This window comes from Necator americanus, chromosome II (assembly GCF_031761385.1).
Source record: "Necator americanus strain Aroian chromosome II, whole genome shotgun sequence".
NCBI classification, from domain to species: Eukaryota; Metazoa; Nematoda; class Chromadorea; order Rhabditida; family Ancylostomatidae; genus Necator; species Necator americanus.
The window spans coordinates 28,085,422-28,102,862 of record NC_087372.1 but is presented as its reverse complement, the minus strand read 5'-3'; the positions used below and the strand labels follow the sequence as shown (position 1 = coordinate 28,102,862).

The window sequence follows — 17,441 nt, the reverse complement described above, 5'->3', positions numbered from 1 at the left end:
CTTGCATTTATCAGGGCGTAGTCCATAGGCTGCGGCCAGCTTCGGCACAAGGTTGACAACATTTTGAAGTTTCGTACTGTTTCCCGCGAATATAACAACATCGTCCGCGTACTCGAGAACGGTCAAGGGGCGTCCTGATGGTGCGAAGAATGATATGGGCGGGACACTGACCTATTGTTCCTCGCAGGATGTCGTCGATTGAACAAGAAGGGTCCTGCCACTGCCCCTTGTCTCACGCAGCAAAGAGGTTCCTCGATAATTCTTAAGGTCAGTGACGGATAACTTCTTGTCTGCTGCAAATCCTACCTCACTCCTCAAAGCGGCGCAGCGGTGGCCCTGGCCGTCGGGCAGCTATGGTGGCGAGACTTCGTCTCGGCAGGTTCAACCATGCCACAAAGGTGTCCGGCTAGTAGCCCGGTCTTTGGGCCAAGGCTACAGGCTAGCTAAGTGAGGAGGTAGTACGACGATTCCGGTGCCAGGCTGCTAGCTTGCTAGTGCGACAAGCCGACCGAGGACAACACCCCCGTCGCGTCATACTGCTAATGTCTACTATGTGTTCTTCAGAAGCTAGGGCGTACCCCAGAAGCGACGCGCATTGTCCTCGCCCGGGCAATGTGGCAAATATGCGAGGGTTACCGGCTAGAGGACGAAGCCGGCCAAAGAAGTTAGTCCGCCATCGCCAGCAACATCCAGTGCGCTTGGCAACACTTAACGTTGGGACGCTTACTGGAAGAAGTCGTGAACTGGCAGACAGTCTCAGAAAACGCCGTGTTGACATATGTTGTGTACAGGAGACTCGCTGGAAAGGCTCCAAGGCAAGGGAATTAGGCGATGGCTACAAGCTGATCTACCACGGCACATCAAATCGCAACGGCGTTGGTATCATATTGAACGAGTCCTTTAGAAATAGCGTCACAGCGGTGGATCGACTATCGGATCGCTTGATGGCCGTAAAAGTAGATACAGGAGAAGTGGAAGTGCGAGTCGTCTCTGCTTATGCGCCACAGATGGGCTGTAGTGAAGAAGAGAAGGCGTGCTTTTGGGAAGATCTGGAGCAGTACGTCCAATCCCTGGAAAGCGAAGAAGTACTTCTAATCGGAGGAGACTTCAACGGACATGTCGGTTCCCGGAAAGACGGATTCGAGAGTTGTCATGGTGGATACGGCTATGGAGCTCGTAACGACGACGGGTTGCGAATCCTGGAGTATGCTGTTGCAAGTGACTTGATCATTGCTAACACGCAGTATCGGAAAAGAAAATCGCATTTGATCACGTACACCAGCGGCGGTCGTGAAACACAAATAGATTTCTGGATGTTACGCCGACGAGATCGCCGACTTCTGCAGGATTCAAAAGTCATCCCTACAGATCATGTCGCTGCCCAACACCATCTGCTCGTTATGGACTTGAAAATCTCCCGTCCAAGGAAGAGACATCCAAGGACTGAAACACAGCGCATCAAATGGTGGAATCTGAAGGATCGAAAGGAGGTATTTTTCGCGTCCGTGGCTCCATCTACACTTCCCCACCCTACTCGTAGTGTGGAGGAAATGTGGTTGTCTACTTCCAGCGTTATACGCTTGACCGCGGAAAACACTCTGGGAAAGACGACTCTAGGTAAGCCAAAGGTACAAAAGGCTACGTGGTTTTGGAACGAGGAAGTTCAGGCGGCAATTCGTGAGAAGAAGTCCAAGTATAAGCTCTGGTGGAGGACGCGTCAGCCTGAAGATCGGGGTGCTTACCTAGCGGCGAAGAGGGAGGCTAAGAAGGCAGTCTCCAAGGCGAAGTCGGACCGCTACAAGGCTGTGTACGACATGCTTGATACCAGAGAAGGCGAGCGGGCAGTGTATCGTTTAGTCAGAGCACGTCATCGCTCAATGTTGGATATGGAGCACACCAAGATCTTTAAGGGAGCTGATGGAGCCGTTCTGCGCCGCTCTGGTCAGATCCTGCAGAGGTGGCGAGAGTACTACAATCACTTGTGTAACGAAGAGTTCTGTCATCCTCCCATCCCAACCGTTCCCAGCGTCGAGGGTCCTGTTCTACCAATTACTGCCGTCGAAGTCAGTCAAGCTGCCCTCCCAAAAATGAAGTCGAACAAGGCAACCGGTCCTGATGACATACCTGTTGATATCTGGAAGCTGCTAGGAGATCGAGGGTCCATGTGGCTCGCAACTCTATTTAACAAGATCGTTGCAGAAGGACGGACTCCAGACGTTTGGCAAACTTCCGTGACCGTGCCTGTCTGGAAAGGGAAAGGAGACATTGCTGACTGCACCTCGTACAGGCCTATACGACTGCTCTGCCATACGATGAAGATTTTTGAGCGTGTCCTGGAAGCTCGTCTGAGGAAAATTGTTAGCTTTTCACTCAACCAGTGCGGTTTTGTGAAGGACTGCAGCACTATGGATGCTATCCATGCTGCCCGAATCCTGGAGAAACATCGAGAGAAGAACCGCAGTGTGCATCTTGCTTTTCTCGATCTCGAGAAAGCTTTCGACCGTGTCCCACATGAGCTGTTATGGATGTCCATGAGGTCGCATAGAGTACCAGAAGAATGTGTGCGGTGGACGAAGCTGCTTTATGCGAAGCCTACCAGCGTTGTACGATGTGCTGTTGGAACAAGCAGGCCATTCCCTGTACGAGTAGGGGTTCATCAGGGTTCATCCCTCTCACCTCTGCTGTTCATACTGTGCATGGACACGATAACGAAGGAAATCCAGAAGCAGCATCCGTGGACTCTACTCTTTGCCGACGATGTCATGCTCGCGTCGGAGTCTCGAGATGATCTTCAGAAACAAGTGCAGTCTTGGAAGGATCAGCTGCAGCAATATGGATTGCGCCTCAACACATCAAAAACTGAGTACATGGAGTGCGGACCAAGGATAGAGGATGGTTCAATTCGTGTTGATGGCACCGAATTAAACAAGGTGAACTGCTTCAAGTACCTTGGATCCAAAGTGACTTCCACAGGCGACATTGATCAAGAAGGTCGAGCACGTGTTAATGCTGCATGGATGAAATGGAAAATGGCAACAGGGGTACTGTGCGACAAGAAAGTCCCTGTTCGACTGAAGTCGAAGATCTACAGGACGGTTGTGCGTCCTGTTGCCCTTTACGGATGCGAGTGCTGGCCGACAACGAAAGCCTTGGAAAGAGTGCTGCACGTTATGGAGATGCGGATGTTGAGGTGGACGATAGGTGTAACGCTAAAAGAGAAAGTATCCAACCACACTGTGCGCTCCATCTTCGGTGTCGTCCCGATAACTGAGAAGATGAAGGAGGCGCGACTGAGATGGTTTGGTCACGTCCTGCGGCGGGAGGAAGATTCTGTTGCCAAAACCGCTCTGAAGCTCGACGTTTCAGGAGTGAGGCCGCGCGGGAGGCCAAAGATTCGCTGGTTAGACCGTGTGAAGCTGGATATGATAGATGCACGTTTGTGTACGGCTGATGCAATGGATAGAACCAAATGGAAGACAAGAAGCAGAAAAGCGGACCCTGCAACAACGCGGGACAAACGCTAGGAAGAAGAAGAAGAAGAAGAAGAAGAAGTGACGGATAACTTCTTGTGGAGGGGAATTATGATAGCGTGTCTCCACGAGTCAGGTATCCTTTCGTCTATCCATATTGAATGGATGATCTTTTTCGTTTCACGAATCCCAGACGGAGGAAGATATTTCAGCATTTCTGCGCTAATCCCGTCGTCTACACCAGATTTTCCATTCTTCATTTTCTGAATACAGGCTAGAGCCTCCGACTCGGTCGGTGGCTTCTCGTTAACCGCATATGTCGGTCTATGAACGTGTTCGAGTTCAGGCGCTGACGGTTTAGCAAGGTCTTGAAGTGATCCCTCCAAATTGGAAGGGTTGCTTCACCGACAGCTACTCCATTGGCAGTGTTGAGGACAGGAGGACATCTTTTCATTTTGCCGCTATACTGTTTTAGTAGAGCATTAGGCTTTCCGAGAGTTCCTGTCCTCGCACGCCTCTTCAAAATCCATCGCTCTTGACGTCCACTCGTTATCACGGTCTAGAAGGCAGTTGGTGACGCAACTTCCTTCTAAGACGCTTTTCTTGGTTGATGTCACCAGTGCTGCGCGCGACACATACAGAAGTGTACGTGGATTTTGTTCCCGCAGATGCAAGCGCAAACTTCTCCCGCGGCAATAGAACTGGAAGCATTTCCCTTGCAGCGTCCTGGATGCACTTTGTGAAGGAATCCGCATCGCTAAGCTTCTTCCTGGTCCGCACTCCAACATGAATAGACATACGTTCCGAATTTCGTTCTTCTTCGTCTTTCAGACCTGCAATGTCGATTCTCAGTTGAAGAGAAACTCCTCGGTTTCTCTTGTGAAACCGTACCTTGAGACTGAGAAGTTGAACGCGACGTCCCAAACAGATTTTCGGATATCTGACTGAGGAATGTTCCTAGCCAGAACGTAGTCGGGCTAAAATTTAAGAGTCCTCATTTTCCGCTTGCGCTGCTCTTCAGGCGTTAAAAGGGTTGACCCCTGCCACGTAAGCTGATGGCGTCGATGATTCCTCCTAAACGTAGAAGCGATGATAAGGCCCGTTTTTTTCGCATAATTCGACCAGACGGTCACCATTTTCCGACGTGAGCTTTGCTGGATAACACCATTTTCCTAGCGCATCGAATTGCTGTTCGAGTCACATCTTCGCATTTGCGCATTTCCGACAATGACCACCTGCTGGCTTGGTATTTTATAAATTAACGCACTGAGTTCATCATAGAATTATTATATCTTTATTTATTAATTATTATATCCTTATTGTTGTCCTCAGTGGTTTCCAGAGATGCGCGAGCACTTACAATCCAGAGTTTACGTCCTCTGCGGTTCTTCGGTCGTGCAAAGGCGCATCTAGACGACATGACATCGAGCCAAATTTCTTCACCAGGTTGTTGTAACCTTTCCTCACAGGTATCGCACAGCCACCCACTTTATTCTCATCATCACCGCAATATATGGTGTATTTTTCGATGCTGATGACGAGCCGATCTCTCATGCATGTTTGCTGCAGTGCAGCAAAAGGCACACAGAAATATTGTAGAAGCCTAGACAGCGTGGCTTGTTGGAGTTCACTCGATAGCGATAGTTCACCGTGACGAAACGAATGGTTGTTGCCAAAGATTCCATGCTCCCTTCAAGCAGTTGACGTTTCAGGTTATGGGCTTTGGCGATGTGGTGGACGACAGCTTCTTTTTGCAATATATGAGAATCTTTCGCTATATAACAGTACAGGTTATATAGCTCGTACGTCCCCAATGTGTACACTAGAACGCGGGATTGCGTTTAGTTAAAGCAGGGCCACCACGTGCAGGTAGCAATCAGACTCGTATACAGGGAGGCCCCAACCTTTAAAAAAAAACCATTATAACAAGTAAGTTTCTTGTTTTCTTCTCGAGATCTTACAATTAACACCATAAACGACCATTGTGAAAAATAAACATGGAATACAAGTACACAAGATCATTTTTATGAAAACTTCAAAATTCGTCAGAAATCTTCATCTGAGTAGTGGGTTTTTATTCCTCGACAAAAAGTTTTCTGTATCTGAAGATGAAACTTTTGTTCTTCGGTGAAGAGGATCCAATCGTTACTTCGCTAATTGGGCGTAGCAGTCGCGTAGTTTAGGACTGTCAAAACTAGCAGACTTGCGCTGCAATAGCTTAAACTTCTTGCTGGGAATGGCACGGGACAGTCGCTCAACTCCACAGCCCGACCCATGCCAGCGTTCCACCGATCACACGATAGCACCCCATGTTACATGACTCCGGTCTGACAGCACCACACATCTTTAACCCATAAACGACAGTGCACGTTTCTGCGTGTCTGACACGTGGGACAGGCACGTTTTAGGACACCGTGCAACCGCGGTTCAACGGTGAGCCGTGTTGTCCCACGGTTACCACTTTTTTCCTGTGTACGAGTTTTTGCGTTCTTACATAATTTATCGTGTATTTGTTGCTAATCGCGTTGTTATAAGACTTTTTCACTCTCATTCATTCTGCTTACATACGGTTAATTGAATTTTAGCAGGCAAAGATAGAGGACTTGAGTTGGACGATTTGGAGAATACTTTTAAAAGACTACTCGATGAATGTGATGAAGAAACTGCAGAAAATGGTTCTATCTTCAATGATGTGTTAGTGCTGCTTGCGGATAATGAGTCTGCTTCGAGAAGTAATGAGATATTGTCGGTGTCAGATAATGAGAGCGAACAGACGAATGGTTAAGCGACGCAGAAACTCATGATGACTGGAAATTTTCTCAACAATTTGGTCCACATGATGAATTAATTACATGGTTGTCACAAACCAATCGATTTTTACGAGTTTTGAACAAGGAAAGGTTCTCAGTAACTGTCGAAGAAACGAGTAAGCAGAGCAAGGGAAAGGATACTAAATTTAATGACACATGTGTCGCTGAGATCAAAAACTCTACTGGATTATTTCTAGCTAATGAAGAAGCCAATTTTGCATTGTATGTTTCTAAAAAATGCATAAAAAGTGTGATTTGCAATTAATGCTTGTATTTGTTTCTTGTTTTAAACGATAGGAACCTTCTTCAATGCCCACGTTGTGTATGATATTATTCGAAGATAATAGACCTATTAGGTACCTAAAAACGTTTAACAAAATTGGGAAGTCACAGGAAGTAGTCGTTGAAACCGTACAGCTCAACCTTGAGCCGCATTGTCCCAAGCGACGGTTAATTAATTGATTCGAATAAGAAGTAAACTAAGCATTGAGAGAAGTAGATGAAACAGTGAAATGAAGCATTTGAAAAAACCTACCCTCACATCCCCATACATGCTTTCAAGAGCAATCCTTGAAGTTCTTCCAAGCAGTCGGTAAACAGCACGATTGAAAGTTCTATTCAAGCTCTTAAAAATAACATTTTAGAGAAATCCGGTCAGCTGCACTAGTTCCAAGCCAGATTTTACATCCCTCTATTCATGATCACCTAGAATCTTATCACGATAGTAGTATCGTCGCCCAAAGGGCACTGCGAAACGGTTTGAATCAATACTCACAGAAATAAGAGTCAGGATCGCTAAACACAGACTTGCCATGCACTGTAGTCAATTTTCGGCATCACTGCTCCGAGTGTGTAGTGCGTAACTGTTGCGAAGGACTCCATCCGAACATACCCGAGTCCTTCCACCTACACTCAGAACTGAGTTGTGTCGAAGCGACCTGATTTGTAGGGCATTTGCGTAGACAGTTGCGTCTAAGGTGGAGCAGCCGACCCTCTATCAGCTCTGTAGCGCAGTTGGAGCTGGAGGGGTCATACTGTCAGCACAACCTTCGCAACCACCTCAATTGCACCACAAGTCACATAGTTTTGAAAAGTTTTGAAATGACTGTAAACTCATTCACCTATGCTGTTTTTTCGTCTCGCTCTAACCCTGTCTTAAAACTCTTCCACAACGGGTCTTACTTCGACTTCTTCGCTTTTTACAGAAATAAATCCAATGCCACTTTCAACGCCACTTAATATCCTGCTTTACTCTGCAGACGTAATCAGGCAGATATTCCTGATGTTTGGGATCGAGTAATCTCTTCCTAATGGTTACATATCACCTGACTTGATCTGGCCTTTGCAGCAAAGACCTCAACCGAGGCAATGACCTCAAATATGGAATCAAAAAATCATCAAGTTGCTGCCCCGGGAAGCCAAGCCATTTTAACAAGTACCCAACTTACAGGTAGGCAGAACTTATAGGTGTTGCTGAAGAACGCTAGAGCAGTGGGACTTGTTTTATAATTACGCATAGGACATGGCTTGCTCGACTACTCGCTGTGCATTGGGTTTAATGCAGTCGGTAAAACGTTCGGCTGCCATCGATGGTTCCAATCCCCAAAAGTCCTAATCAAACACATCATCCCTCTGCGATCGTTAAATTGGTAACAGACTTATTCAGGCGGACAAAAACATTGACTTGACACATCAGCTTGCTCCCGCAATTAATTGTCAATGTTGTACACACGTACACACACAATTTATCCTTGAATCCTCTTTTATCTCTAAGTCAGATGTCTGTTTTTTTCTATGATCACTATGACATATACTACCATGCGATATGATAAAGGGTCCAACTCTACGGCGCTGCACTTCGACTGAAAAACAGCGATCCAGATGAGATGCAATACCTTCAGATTGGTGGGGTATCAACAGAGGGTACAGAACACCTGCAGTTTGCACATACTGTGTTCTACAAAACAGCTGCTAGATGTGTTCAGCGCTACGTTGTACCTCTGACCAAAATGATGTGATTAGCTTGAGGACATAGAACCTCCAGTACAACGCAACCAAAACAAATAAATTGTAGTGTTGTGGAATATTAGCGACACTTGTACACATCATACTAAAGGTGACAGTGGATAAAGAAAAGGATGTAATCTACGCAGACATGCAAATAAGCATATAATCTTACCAATAAACTTGTCCAGTGGGTCCTCGGATTAGCCGCAAAACAATCGTTAGCTAGATATTCGACGATGATTTGTACAACATCCTCATACAAATGGGACGGTTCTGCGCTAGTGCTAACCAGTACACTTTCCATTTAGAATCGTACTGAATTTATAATATGAAGGTACGAAAACGGAAAGCGATCGAAGGTAACGAAAGACAGCGAATACAGCAGTAGAGACTGCATCGAATGAATATGAGTGCCGATTCGCAGCAACAGTCACGGGACATCAAAGAAAAAATAGCGCGCGGAAGAGGATGAGTGCTTAAATCGATACCCAAATATGAAGTGAAAATTGCATTAGTGTATGGTTAAATCCTAAGGTTTGTGACGTTTGGTACGAATAATAATGTTGTTAGTTGATAAACTTCAGGCTTTTACCGTATTCCTCGAAGGATGTACAATCGGCGAGACAAATTCTATTAGCTGAACCTGGTTGGACCAAAGGAGCGTGCCTTGCGACAGACGAGTTGCGATAGCCCGGTTGAATGCGTTCGACAGCCTCCGTACATTGAAAGGCAGCATACCACGAATCTGTGATGGTACGGATTTCAGGAGGATTATTCGTATACGGGATGCTAGGTTACGGAGAGGTGGGTGATTCCGTCCATTTCTTCCTAATTGCCGTAAAAAACAGCCTGGAAGATACGGCACGTGCACAAGGCTGGCGTGCTCCAACTGAACTCCTTGTAGAAAATAGCGCGCGAGAATGCCCGAAGCTCCATAATCTAAGATCTCGTATACGAGTGCTCCACCTGAAATCCGTACCACCTCAGATTCGTGGGGTGATGCCTTTAAGTCAGAAGATTACGATTCACTGCGTAAGATGATGTAAACGGCCACATGGTCAAGCAGTAGTGCAGTTCCATTTTTTTAATTTTATTTTTAGTGGTACCGCAAAATCCTAGTTAAAGTTAGTGCCGTCGACACCTACAGTGAATCCTTAAAATGGAAACAAATGATAATGACACAGAACACTGAGGTCAAAGATTTTCCACACGATTGTAGTACATATCACTTTGGTCGTTTAACAATGACCGTATTTACAATTGTATCGGTTTGCGTTTTATTTACCGTTGTTCTTGCGTGAACAGTATCCTAAACAGCGACCTACTACTCACTGGAGTAATAAGTCGCGACGAAAGGTTTGTTGAAATCTTCAAAGGTCCTAGACATATCTGACTTCACTGTGACGTTCCGAATTTGTAGCTTCCTCTCCTTTAAAGAGCAGGATTCCGCTTTACCTACTCACGTAAAGATTGGCAAGCAGGATCTTGCGCGTGATGGGATTTTCCCATCGCGGGTCGTAAAGGAAGGGGATTGTCAGAGAGATGATCGTAGACGGGCGAGCAGTGGAGCAGTAGGTGAATGGAACATATCATGATAATAATGACAAAATATTAAATAATATTAATCAATTGGATGCGTTACAAAATATTAAACTAAGATATATTTTTAATTACATACATTACAAAACATTATATTACAAAGTACATGGACATCGTGGGACTGTACAAAAAAAGAATGAGATGCATAAATCGACTAGAGGTGAACAGCGAACAGGAAAAACGAAAAAAACTAATCAACATTTTGTCTTGACAGCGCACAATGTGTTGACAATATGACAATTGACTTCACAGGTTCGACTCCCGGCTGAGGCAAGTTTTTGCAAAAGAGATGGAAATTTGGAATAACTTCTAAAAAAAACGAAGAATTTCATTTTACGCAGTTTACAAAAGTTTAAAAGTAAATTTAACGAGATTTAATGACCAAAAAAGCTCAGGTTCTGTGCACACTGTTAGGTCTGGGAGATCGCTAGATTCTCCTAGAAGCTACCTAAACTTTTTCTTTTAGCTCTCTTATGACGAAGTTATTCGCGATTTCCCAGACCTAACAGTGTACACACAATCTGAACTTTTTTGTCATTAAATTTCGTTAAATTTACTTTTAAACTGTAGTAAACTGCGTATAATTAAATCCTTCATTCTTTAGAAGTTATTCCAAATTTCCATCTCTTTTTGCAAAAAATGGAGAATGGTCGGTTTTCAATTGGCCATAATACCGTACTCGAATGTGACAATGTGTCCTCAGCACCACAGGCGTAAGACGCAAGGCACTGAGGGTGGGAGGGTCGTATTTGAGGGGGTCGTGTCCCATAACCACGCTTGACCCTGCTGGCATTCAAATGAGAACGACGTAATTGAGTAGTTTTGACTTACCACTGTAAAACGCGTAATCGGAATACTACTCTTGTACGCCACTACATAGAGAGCCCGAAGAAAAGTTTCGGTTCAACATCTGAACGAGCGTTTATTCAGCGTAAGAAAAAAACTGCAGATATAACGTCGAAGCACCTAAATAAAAACTGTCACTGATGTCGACCATCGTAAATTCACTGGTATTGTTCAACGTGAAAAAGTAGAATCACATATAAGAAAACAATACTCTCCATGAAAAGTGGAAGAAATGTTCCAACAGCCAAACGAAGTGAAAATTGTTCATCGCAGTAGCCTGAACACGAATTGCTACAGAAACTGGGCTACATCCACATTGTTGTAGTTCTACAATTAGCCGTAGTCGATTAGCCCGAGGTTGTAAGGTTAATAAGAGCTACATATCGTTCGTGATTGTGTAGAACGGAAGCTCTCAGACGTAGAGAATTGAATTCACTCACTTCACTCAAATCTAAGGCAGCAAACACGACATATTGAGTTCCAACATCTATAGAGCCACAGCTAATGCCTTACTTCCCAGACGTAGGTGAAGTCGAGTCAAAACGACATGAAGATCTGTGCAGTTGTGTGCTACCCTCAGTCATTCGCTGCAGTTCGCGATGGTCTCAGCCGCGCGGCTGTGATCTCTGCGGACAGCCTTACGCATCTGCACCGATCTCCAGGTCCTTGTGCCTTTTCCTACGTTCATCAACTATTTGAAGCCTCCTACTTTAGATGGATAACATTACGTAGCCACATGTAATTAAGTCCGACCAAAAAACGATTTCGGTTGGATGATCGCCGAACAGTAAACAGTATTAGTTTGATGGAGGAAGGACGTTAATAGCAGCGAGAGCGTAGTTGTAACCACGATTAACATAGACATCAATAGCTATATAGAGTAGATAACATCAAATCGTAAAGATTTTATTTGCTTCATATAATTCATATTGAAGAGGAATTAAAGGACTGATTCCGCTATTGCAGTAATTGTGCATTTGAGCCATCAGACACGACACTAAGGACTTGTGTACGACTTCTCCGCTCCTTGTTTGCAATTTGACTTCTATCCTAAATTGGAGAGAATAATGAACAGCCTACACTCATCGAGAATTATTTCAACAACCTTTATCTAGCTATACCAACGGAAACTTATTTTGTACTATTAGACAAGGAGACAAATACGTAAAAACGCATGTATCAGGCTAACATCTGCCTCTTCCAACTTATACAGGAACCGATTTTGCGCTCGTGTTAACGTCGCGTGCAAGTGGAAGTGAAGAAAGGTGGAATCTAGGTGGAAGCAGCACAACATCACGAACAGGCCAACTCCACACCAGCTCCGCAATCTATTGACATGTTTCTAGGGTCGCCGCTGACTTATCTCTAATTCATATCGCCATGGTCAAAATTATGTGCACAACCTCGCCCATTCCCATACACAGTATTAAAAGTTATGCAGATGATTATGACGGATCTTGCACGCAATGCAAGATCCGTCATAATCATCTGAAATAGCTGATTGCATTGCTGGGATTACATGGAAGGAGAAATGTATGAAGCCACCATAACTGCAATTACTACATAAAATATTTCAACGTAAAAAAAAAGAACCAAAATGATTACTCATGGGAGATTTTGACGCCAATTTTTGTTTTCGGTCGTGACTACACTGTATACACCACGTTCTATTTTGCCACTTGCATCTATGATGTACTACCGTTGCACCAAGTTTGGGTTAGTAAAATAACAAAGTAATATTGGATAACACGATTGGAAAAAGAAGTCACTGATGTTTCCTTCGTATTTATGCTCCCAAGAACAAGTATATTGGATTTGAAGTTGTCCGGATTTTTGGAAGGGCCTGTTGAATCATTTATCAATTGACTGTCTTTGATGCCGGAGCTGTCAGTGACTTGTGGTCTAGCCTTTGCGCCTTTTTGCGTCTTTTCTGATAAGAGTATCAGTAGTTCATATTTCGTCGAAATACTACTGCATTGTGCAATTATTTTTACAACACTTCCCATGCACACTTTTTACTATTGTACTGAAAGGGTGGTGCACGTGTGGGTCAGGCTCTTCGAGTAGTTCAAAACTCCGTTCATTAAAATTTTCGTCGTTGCTCCTTTTAAGAGATGAAAACCATATAACAACTCTTACGGTACTCATATTCGCATAACTCGCGTAGATCTCATCATCATATTGACCTCTCAACACATCCCTAGTCATTGCTATGCTATCGTTACACGCATCTTCTATTCTAAAAAAATGTTGTTGTTTAATGAGAAGTCTCAGAGGTTCAGGATTATGAAGACGCTCACCTGGACTCCACAGCGGGATCGTCTTTTTGAAGCACACTCCCTACTCGATTATGACATTTCCGAATGTGTGTTTCGACGAAGATTTCTTTCGTATGTGAGAAGTCGCAAGTAGAGCATGTGTATTTGCGGTAGCCGAAGTGCGCCGAAATGTGGATTCGACTAAACCGCAGAACTCAGATCCATTGCAATAAAATCTTACAAAGTAGGAATGCGTAGCACGATTTGCTTTTGCTCCAAATTATAACTCCAATAGAAACAAAACACAAACTCGGCATCTCCCTCTGACAGGAAGCCAGAGGGCGCTGTTGTGACGTAGTCGCAATTAAAATATATGACATTTTGCACTACAAATCAAGTCACTTTGACCGGACTGCAGGCGTCTTGTAGATGAGGCCTTTTTATGAGAGTATATCACCAATGTCATCCTATTAAAAGCGCCAGATCAGAATTACATGAAGAATTTTGAGAACGAATTTATAAGCATATGGAAGATGTCCTCTCACAAAAATTCCTATGATGCTAATTTGTTGAAGGATAAAAACAGTCAAAGAAAACTTCCAAGTATTATTACAAGAGAATAACCAACCGACTTCTCGAACACACCCATTCCTTGCATATGACGCACATGATATTCGGATAGAACTTGGCGTCATTGTGTTTTGCAAAAATAGGCCTAACACCTGCAATTTCCACCATGTACAGGACGAAAACGCCGAAAAAGGACTCATTTGTTTTTTTTTTTGGAATTGTGTAAACCCAGCCACCAAAATAATAACATTACCTTTCAATTCCTTGTTAACAGGTGACTTTCTTATTGTTTTCACGGAACTGGAAGGTGAGAACGAACTTTCTGACTGGAATATTTTCGATATAGCTGCTACGTCGGTTGCTCCTGGTGTATTTTCTCCTAAATAACAGATTCTTCGTTATTTAGCCAGACAAATAATGGCGACAAAAAGGAACCGCATATTTGGTGAGGTGGAAACTCGTTTAGATTTGTTGATGTCTGGGAAAAGAAAAAAAAATAAAACAATAGGAGCACGGAAGGATCTATAGCTTGGTCAAAAGGATATCAAGCATGTTGTAGTTGAACATGCGGTCGCTCAGGAACAACGCGGTTTTTGACTGCTCGCAGACGGCCTGCGAGCGGTCTGCTTGACAACTTGCCAACTTTTGACAGGTGACTTCATCGGGATAGATATTGCCCGCAATTTTTTGGTTGTTCTGTTCTTTTTTTTTTTGCTTTTTTCCTTACAAACAAAAGAAACTCCAGCATAAAAAATAAATACATGAACAAGAACAGTACAATAATTTAAGAACAATTAAAGAAAATTTAAAATTCAGATACATTATAGATCTCTGTAAGAAAAACAAATATAGCAAACCTTAAAAAATACGAAAAATGAGACATAAAAGACGAGAAAACCAGAAAGAGAAGCAAAAAATGAAAACAAACGAAAAATCGCGGCCATTACCGATCTGGGTGACGTCAACCGGCAAGACTTAGCAAATTGTCAAGCAGACCATCTGCGAGTGGTCAAGTACCGCGTTATTCCTATGCGACCGCTCGTCCGACCACACTGTGCCTCATATCGTTTGGACCCGAGTGTAATTCATATCATTTTACCTGACTTTACTTACCTTCACTCAACTGGTAAACAACATTCGCCACAGCAGTAGCACAAGCCAGACTAACACTGCGCCCATTTGTATAGCGTATAATCTGGTTCGAAAATGCTGAAAAAAAGTTTTTCGGATTGATGCGAAGGTCTGATCATAACTGAGCTTATAGCACACAGAGAAGGAAACACGAAGAAAAACATTGGAAGCAGTGTATTACGAAATTTTCTATTTTTGACTACTCCACGAAAAAATAAGTGAAAGTGAAGCGTTACGAGAAGGAGGAGCGCGCCATTACGCCCAATTCCTCCCCACAAGAACGTAGAAAAGCGTGCAAATATGGTAGCTGTGTTAACTCGTCTCCCCAACGATGCAACCTATCACGGGTAGTAAAACGACGCAGTCCGCAGTGCATGTACAGTTGAGATAGCTTCAGCTGCTTATTCGACCTATACTATAGTCGGGTCAAAACGACGTGAGGCGCGGTGCAGTTGCGCTCGAAGAGATGGAGAAGGCGGTAGGAATCGACGTGGGACCATCGCGAACTGTAGCAGTGAGTACGGTCGTAGCAAGGGTCCTCACTTGAACCTAACCGCTGCGCTCCACTGCACTGCTTCGGGCGCAACCGCTTGCTCAACTGCACCGTGCTTCATGGCGTTTTGATTTTACTATAGTTGGATTACGCGTCTGCTGTTTGTTTGATGTGGATTCAGGAATTTGGATTGCTGATTCACTTGCGTTCTATCCCGTAATGAATTACGTCGTTGAGGAGATGGGATCTTTTTCTGAATTGCCAGTGATATTTTAGTGTGATCACGTACATTTTCGTGCACTACTCATCTGCCTTAATATATTAATGGAGAGATACATCAATTTGTTAATACGCTACCTCTCAGCTGAAAATCAAAGCCTTCCCCGAATTCTTCCTTCAATTTGTAATCACCATTGTGTGCATGTTACAAAATGTAGTATACACAGATTAGATTCCATTTTCTATCCTAATTTTTATCTCCAGATTTCAGTACAGATTCTAAACTGAAGTGAGTAATCGGCTCGAGCATATTTCTCCACTTAAAACAGCTTCGAACTTCGTAACTACGCCGAGAGCGAAAGAAAGTCGCATATTGCTCTTTGGTAGCGTAATGTTAACCATGTGTATCGTTCCATTAGCTGCTCTAGTTTTGCTGCTACTTTGGCATACCGAGCCAGTGTAAATAATCGTAAGTGCATGTCAGTGAAGTTGTCACCAAGGTCTAACATGCAAGATGGTGGGTTCGAGTCTTCAAACCTTCCGCTTTCTTTCCTTTTCTCTTCTATCTTTCTTTCTTTTAACAGTGAAAGGAAATGACGAACACTACATTTTGGAGGTATATGTTAAGGTTAAATGGATATAGCAACTAACACTTACTTAGAAACAGCATAAAATCACGTGCAACACTCGAAGAGAGACCGAAACTGTTTATGAAGTTGATCACGTCCTTTTCTGGGAACCCGAACGGTGACGCTGGAACAAACTGGTATTAAGGTAGTACATGACAGCAGTGTTTATACTTCGTTGCGTAGCGGCCAACATACAGTCATCGAGAACCCTGTGGCGACGTTTAGTCACGACTTTATAGCTGGTTTAGTTTGAAGTAAAACTCGTAACATACGTGTCCATCTGTCCGTGTTCTTCACCAAAAGTGAGATTAATGATGGATAGTGGACAAGATCGATCGTTCACAATGCATCAATTATGTTTCGAGGTGACCCAATGAGAGTGCTGCCCTCTGATTATTCGAAATCACAACAAATAGACTTTTACCTTGGACACGAGAACCAGTAGCAGTACCGTAAGCGCACTGTATCAAAGCGAGCGACAGATTTCGCAGTCCTGCCGCTTTTGAAAAGCATGTACTCAGCATAAATACTTTTGTCAAGAAATCTTTTTTTTTTCGCTACCAATTACTCTACAGTTGTTCGACTTGCTGTTTTCAGTCTATGTACTACAGCATCTTGACATTTACTCTTCTCCTACTCTTTGTTTCCTGCTATTTCTGATCGTCTTCTAGTCGCCAACATCACGTGCTACATGTGGATAGAAATCAGATAGATAGACGAGTTGTAATAAGCCAATGGAATTCAACTTTAGGTGGTCTGTTGCTGTGGCAGCTGTCGCTGCAACCTGGCACCGACTGTTTTCAATTATTAGCTGATCTTCTTCCGAACTTTAAGTTATACAAAAAAACTGAGGTTTGAAATTCAAGACTTCGAAAGTACAGCGTCATGTTCTTAGTGCCCAAGCACATGTAGATTCTTCTTCCTGATATAATTGTGGAAGGAAACCAACAAATGAGAAACAAGACAGACCGTTTCAACTACATGAGCCCTATTATTTGCCCGTGATACTACTTTCGACCTTCAATAAATGTAACATTTGCTTGCATTTGCTTCGTCAGGATCTTTGAGAAGGATTTAAGATTTGCTTCAAGGTCAGAACACTACACTGAAAAATTGCAGTTGTCTACCTGGGGAAACTCCAGGAATCCGCTGACTATTTGTTGATTCCACAGACAAATTTGAAGGTCCTGGGTTATCCATTCTAGAGTGCTCAGATTTCGTCTGAAAGATGCACATATCAGCAATCAGCTATCGATTGGATTTGAAGATTAAAAGCAGTGATAATTATGGATGAATGATGGATGAGTCGGCATATTTTAGAAGCAGAGATAACACATGAGCACAAAAGCATATCAAGCCCAAAAGAATACAAAAGAAAACTTCATGAACGTCTTAATGAGCGTGTAGTC

At 43.6% G+C, this 17,441-nt stretch overlaps 3 protein-coding genes across 7 annotated transcripts; 1 reads left to right on the top strand and 2 right to left on the bottom strand.

The window, feature by feature from the left end:
- Window positions 1-551: 551 nt before the first annotated feature.
- On the top strand, window positions 552-3,524 carry RB195_019713 (uncharacterized protein; the record flags this gene model as incomplete). Of its 2 annotated transcripts, none has more annotated exons than XM_064187697.1 (1): window positions 552-3,524. In XM_064187697.1, one exon carries the CDS (start codon window positions 552-554, stop codon window positions 3,522-3,524), a length of 2,973 nt encoding a protein of 990 aa, XP_064043578.1. The 2 variants fall into 2 exon arrangements, with proteins under 2 accessions (XP_064043578.1, XP_064043579.1); XM_064187698.1 differs by having other exon boundaries at window positions 624-3,524.
- Window positions 3,525-3,744: 220 nt separating this feature from the next.
- Window positions 3,745-8,591, bottom strand: RB195_019712 (uncharacterized protein; the record flags this gene model as incomplete). Of its 2 annotated transcripts, XM_064187695.1 has the most annotated exons (6): window positions 3,745-4,029; window positions 4,110-4,303; window positions 4,362-4,447; window positions 4,831-5,033; window positions 6,816-6,905; window positions 8,460-8,591. In XM_064187695.1, 6 exons carry the CDS (start codon window positions 8,589-8,591, stop codon window positions 3,745-3,747), a joined length of 990 nt encoding a protein of 329 aa, XP_064043576.1. The 2 variants fall into 2 exon arrangements, with proteins under 2 accessions (XP_064043576.1, XP_064043577.1); XM_064187696.1 differs by lacking the exon at window positions 4,831-5,033 and having other exon boundaries at window positions 4,357-4,447.
- A 3,098-nt stretch (window positions 8,592-11,689) lies between these two features.
- Window positions 11,690-17,232, bottom strand: RB195_019711 (uncharacterized protein; the record flags this gene model as incomplete). 3 transcript variants are annotated; one of them, XM_064187694.1, is made up of 9 exons in its annotated part: window positions 11,690-11,782; window positions 12,872-12,971; window positions 13,033-13,191; window positions 13,619-13,712; window positions 13,814-13,939; window positions 14,674-14,769; window positions 16,061-16,156; window positions 16,228-16,241; window positions 16,305-16,312. In XM_064187694.1, the coding sequence occupies 9 exons, from the start codon at window positions 16,310-16,312 to the stop codon at window positions 11,690-11,692; spliced, it is 786 nt and encodes a 261-aa protein (XP_064043575.1). The 3 variants fall into 3 exon arrangements, with proteins under 3 accessions (XP_064043575.1, XP_064043573.1, XP_064043574.1); XM_064187693.1 differs by lacking the exons at window positions 16,228-16,241; window positions 16,305-16,312 and adding an exon at window positions 17,160-17,232; XM_064187692.1 differs by lacking the exons at window positions 16,228-16,241; window positions 16,305-16,312 and adding an exon at window positions 16,457-16,556.
- Window positions 17,233-17,441: the final 209 nt, after the last annotated feature.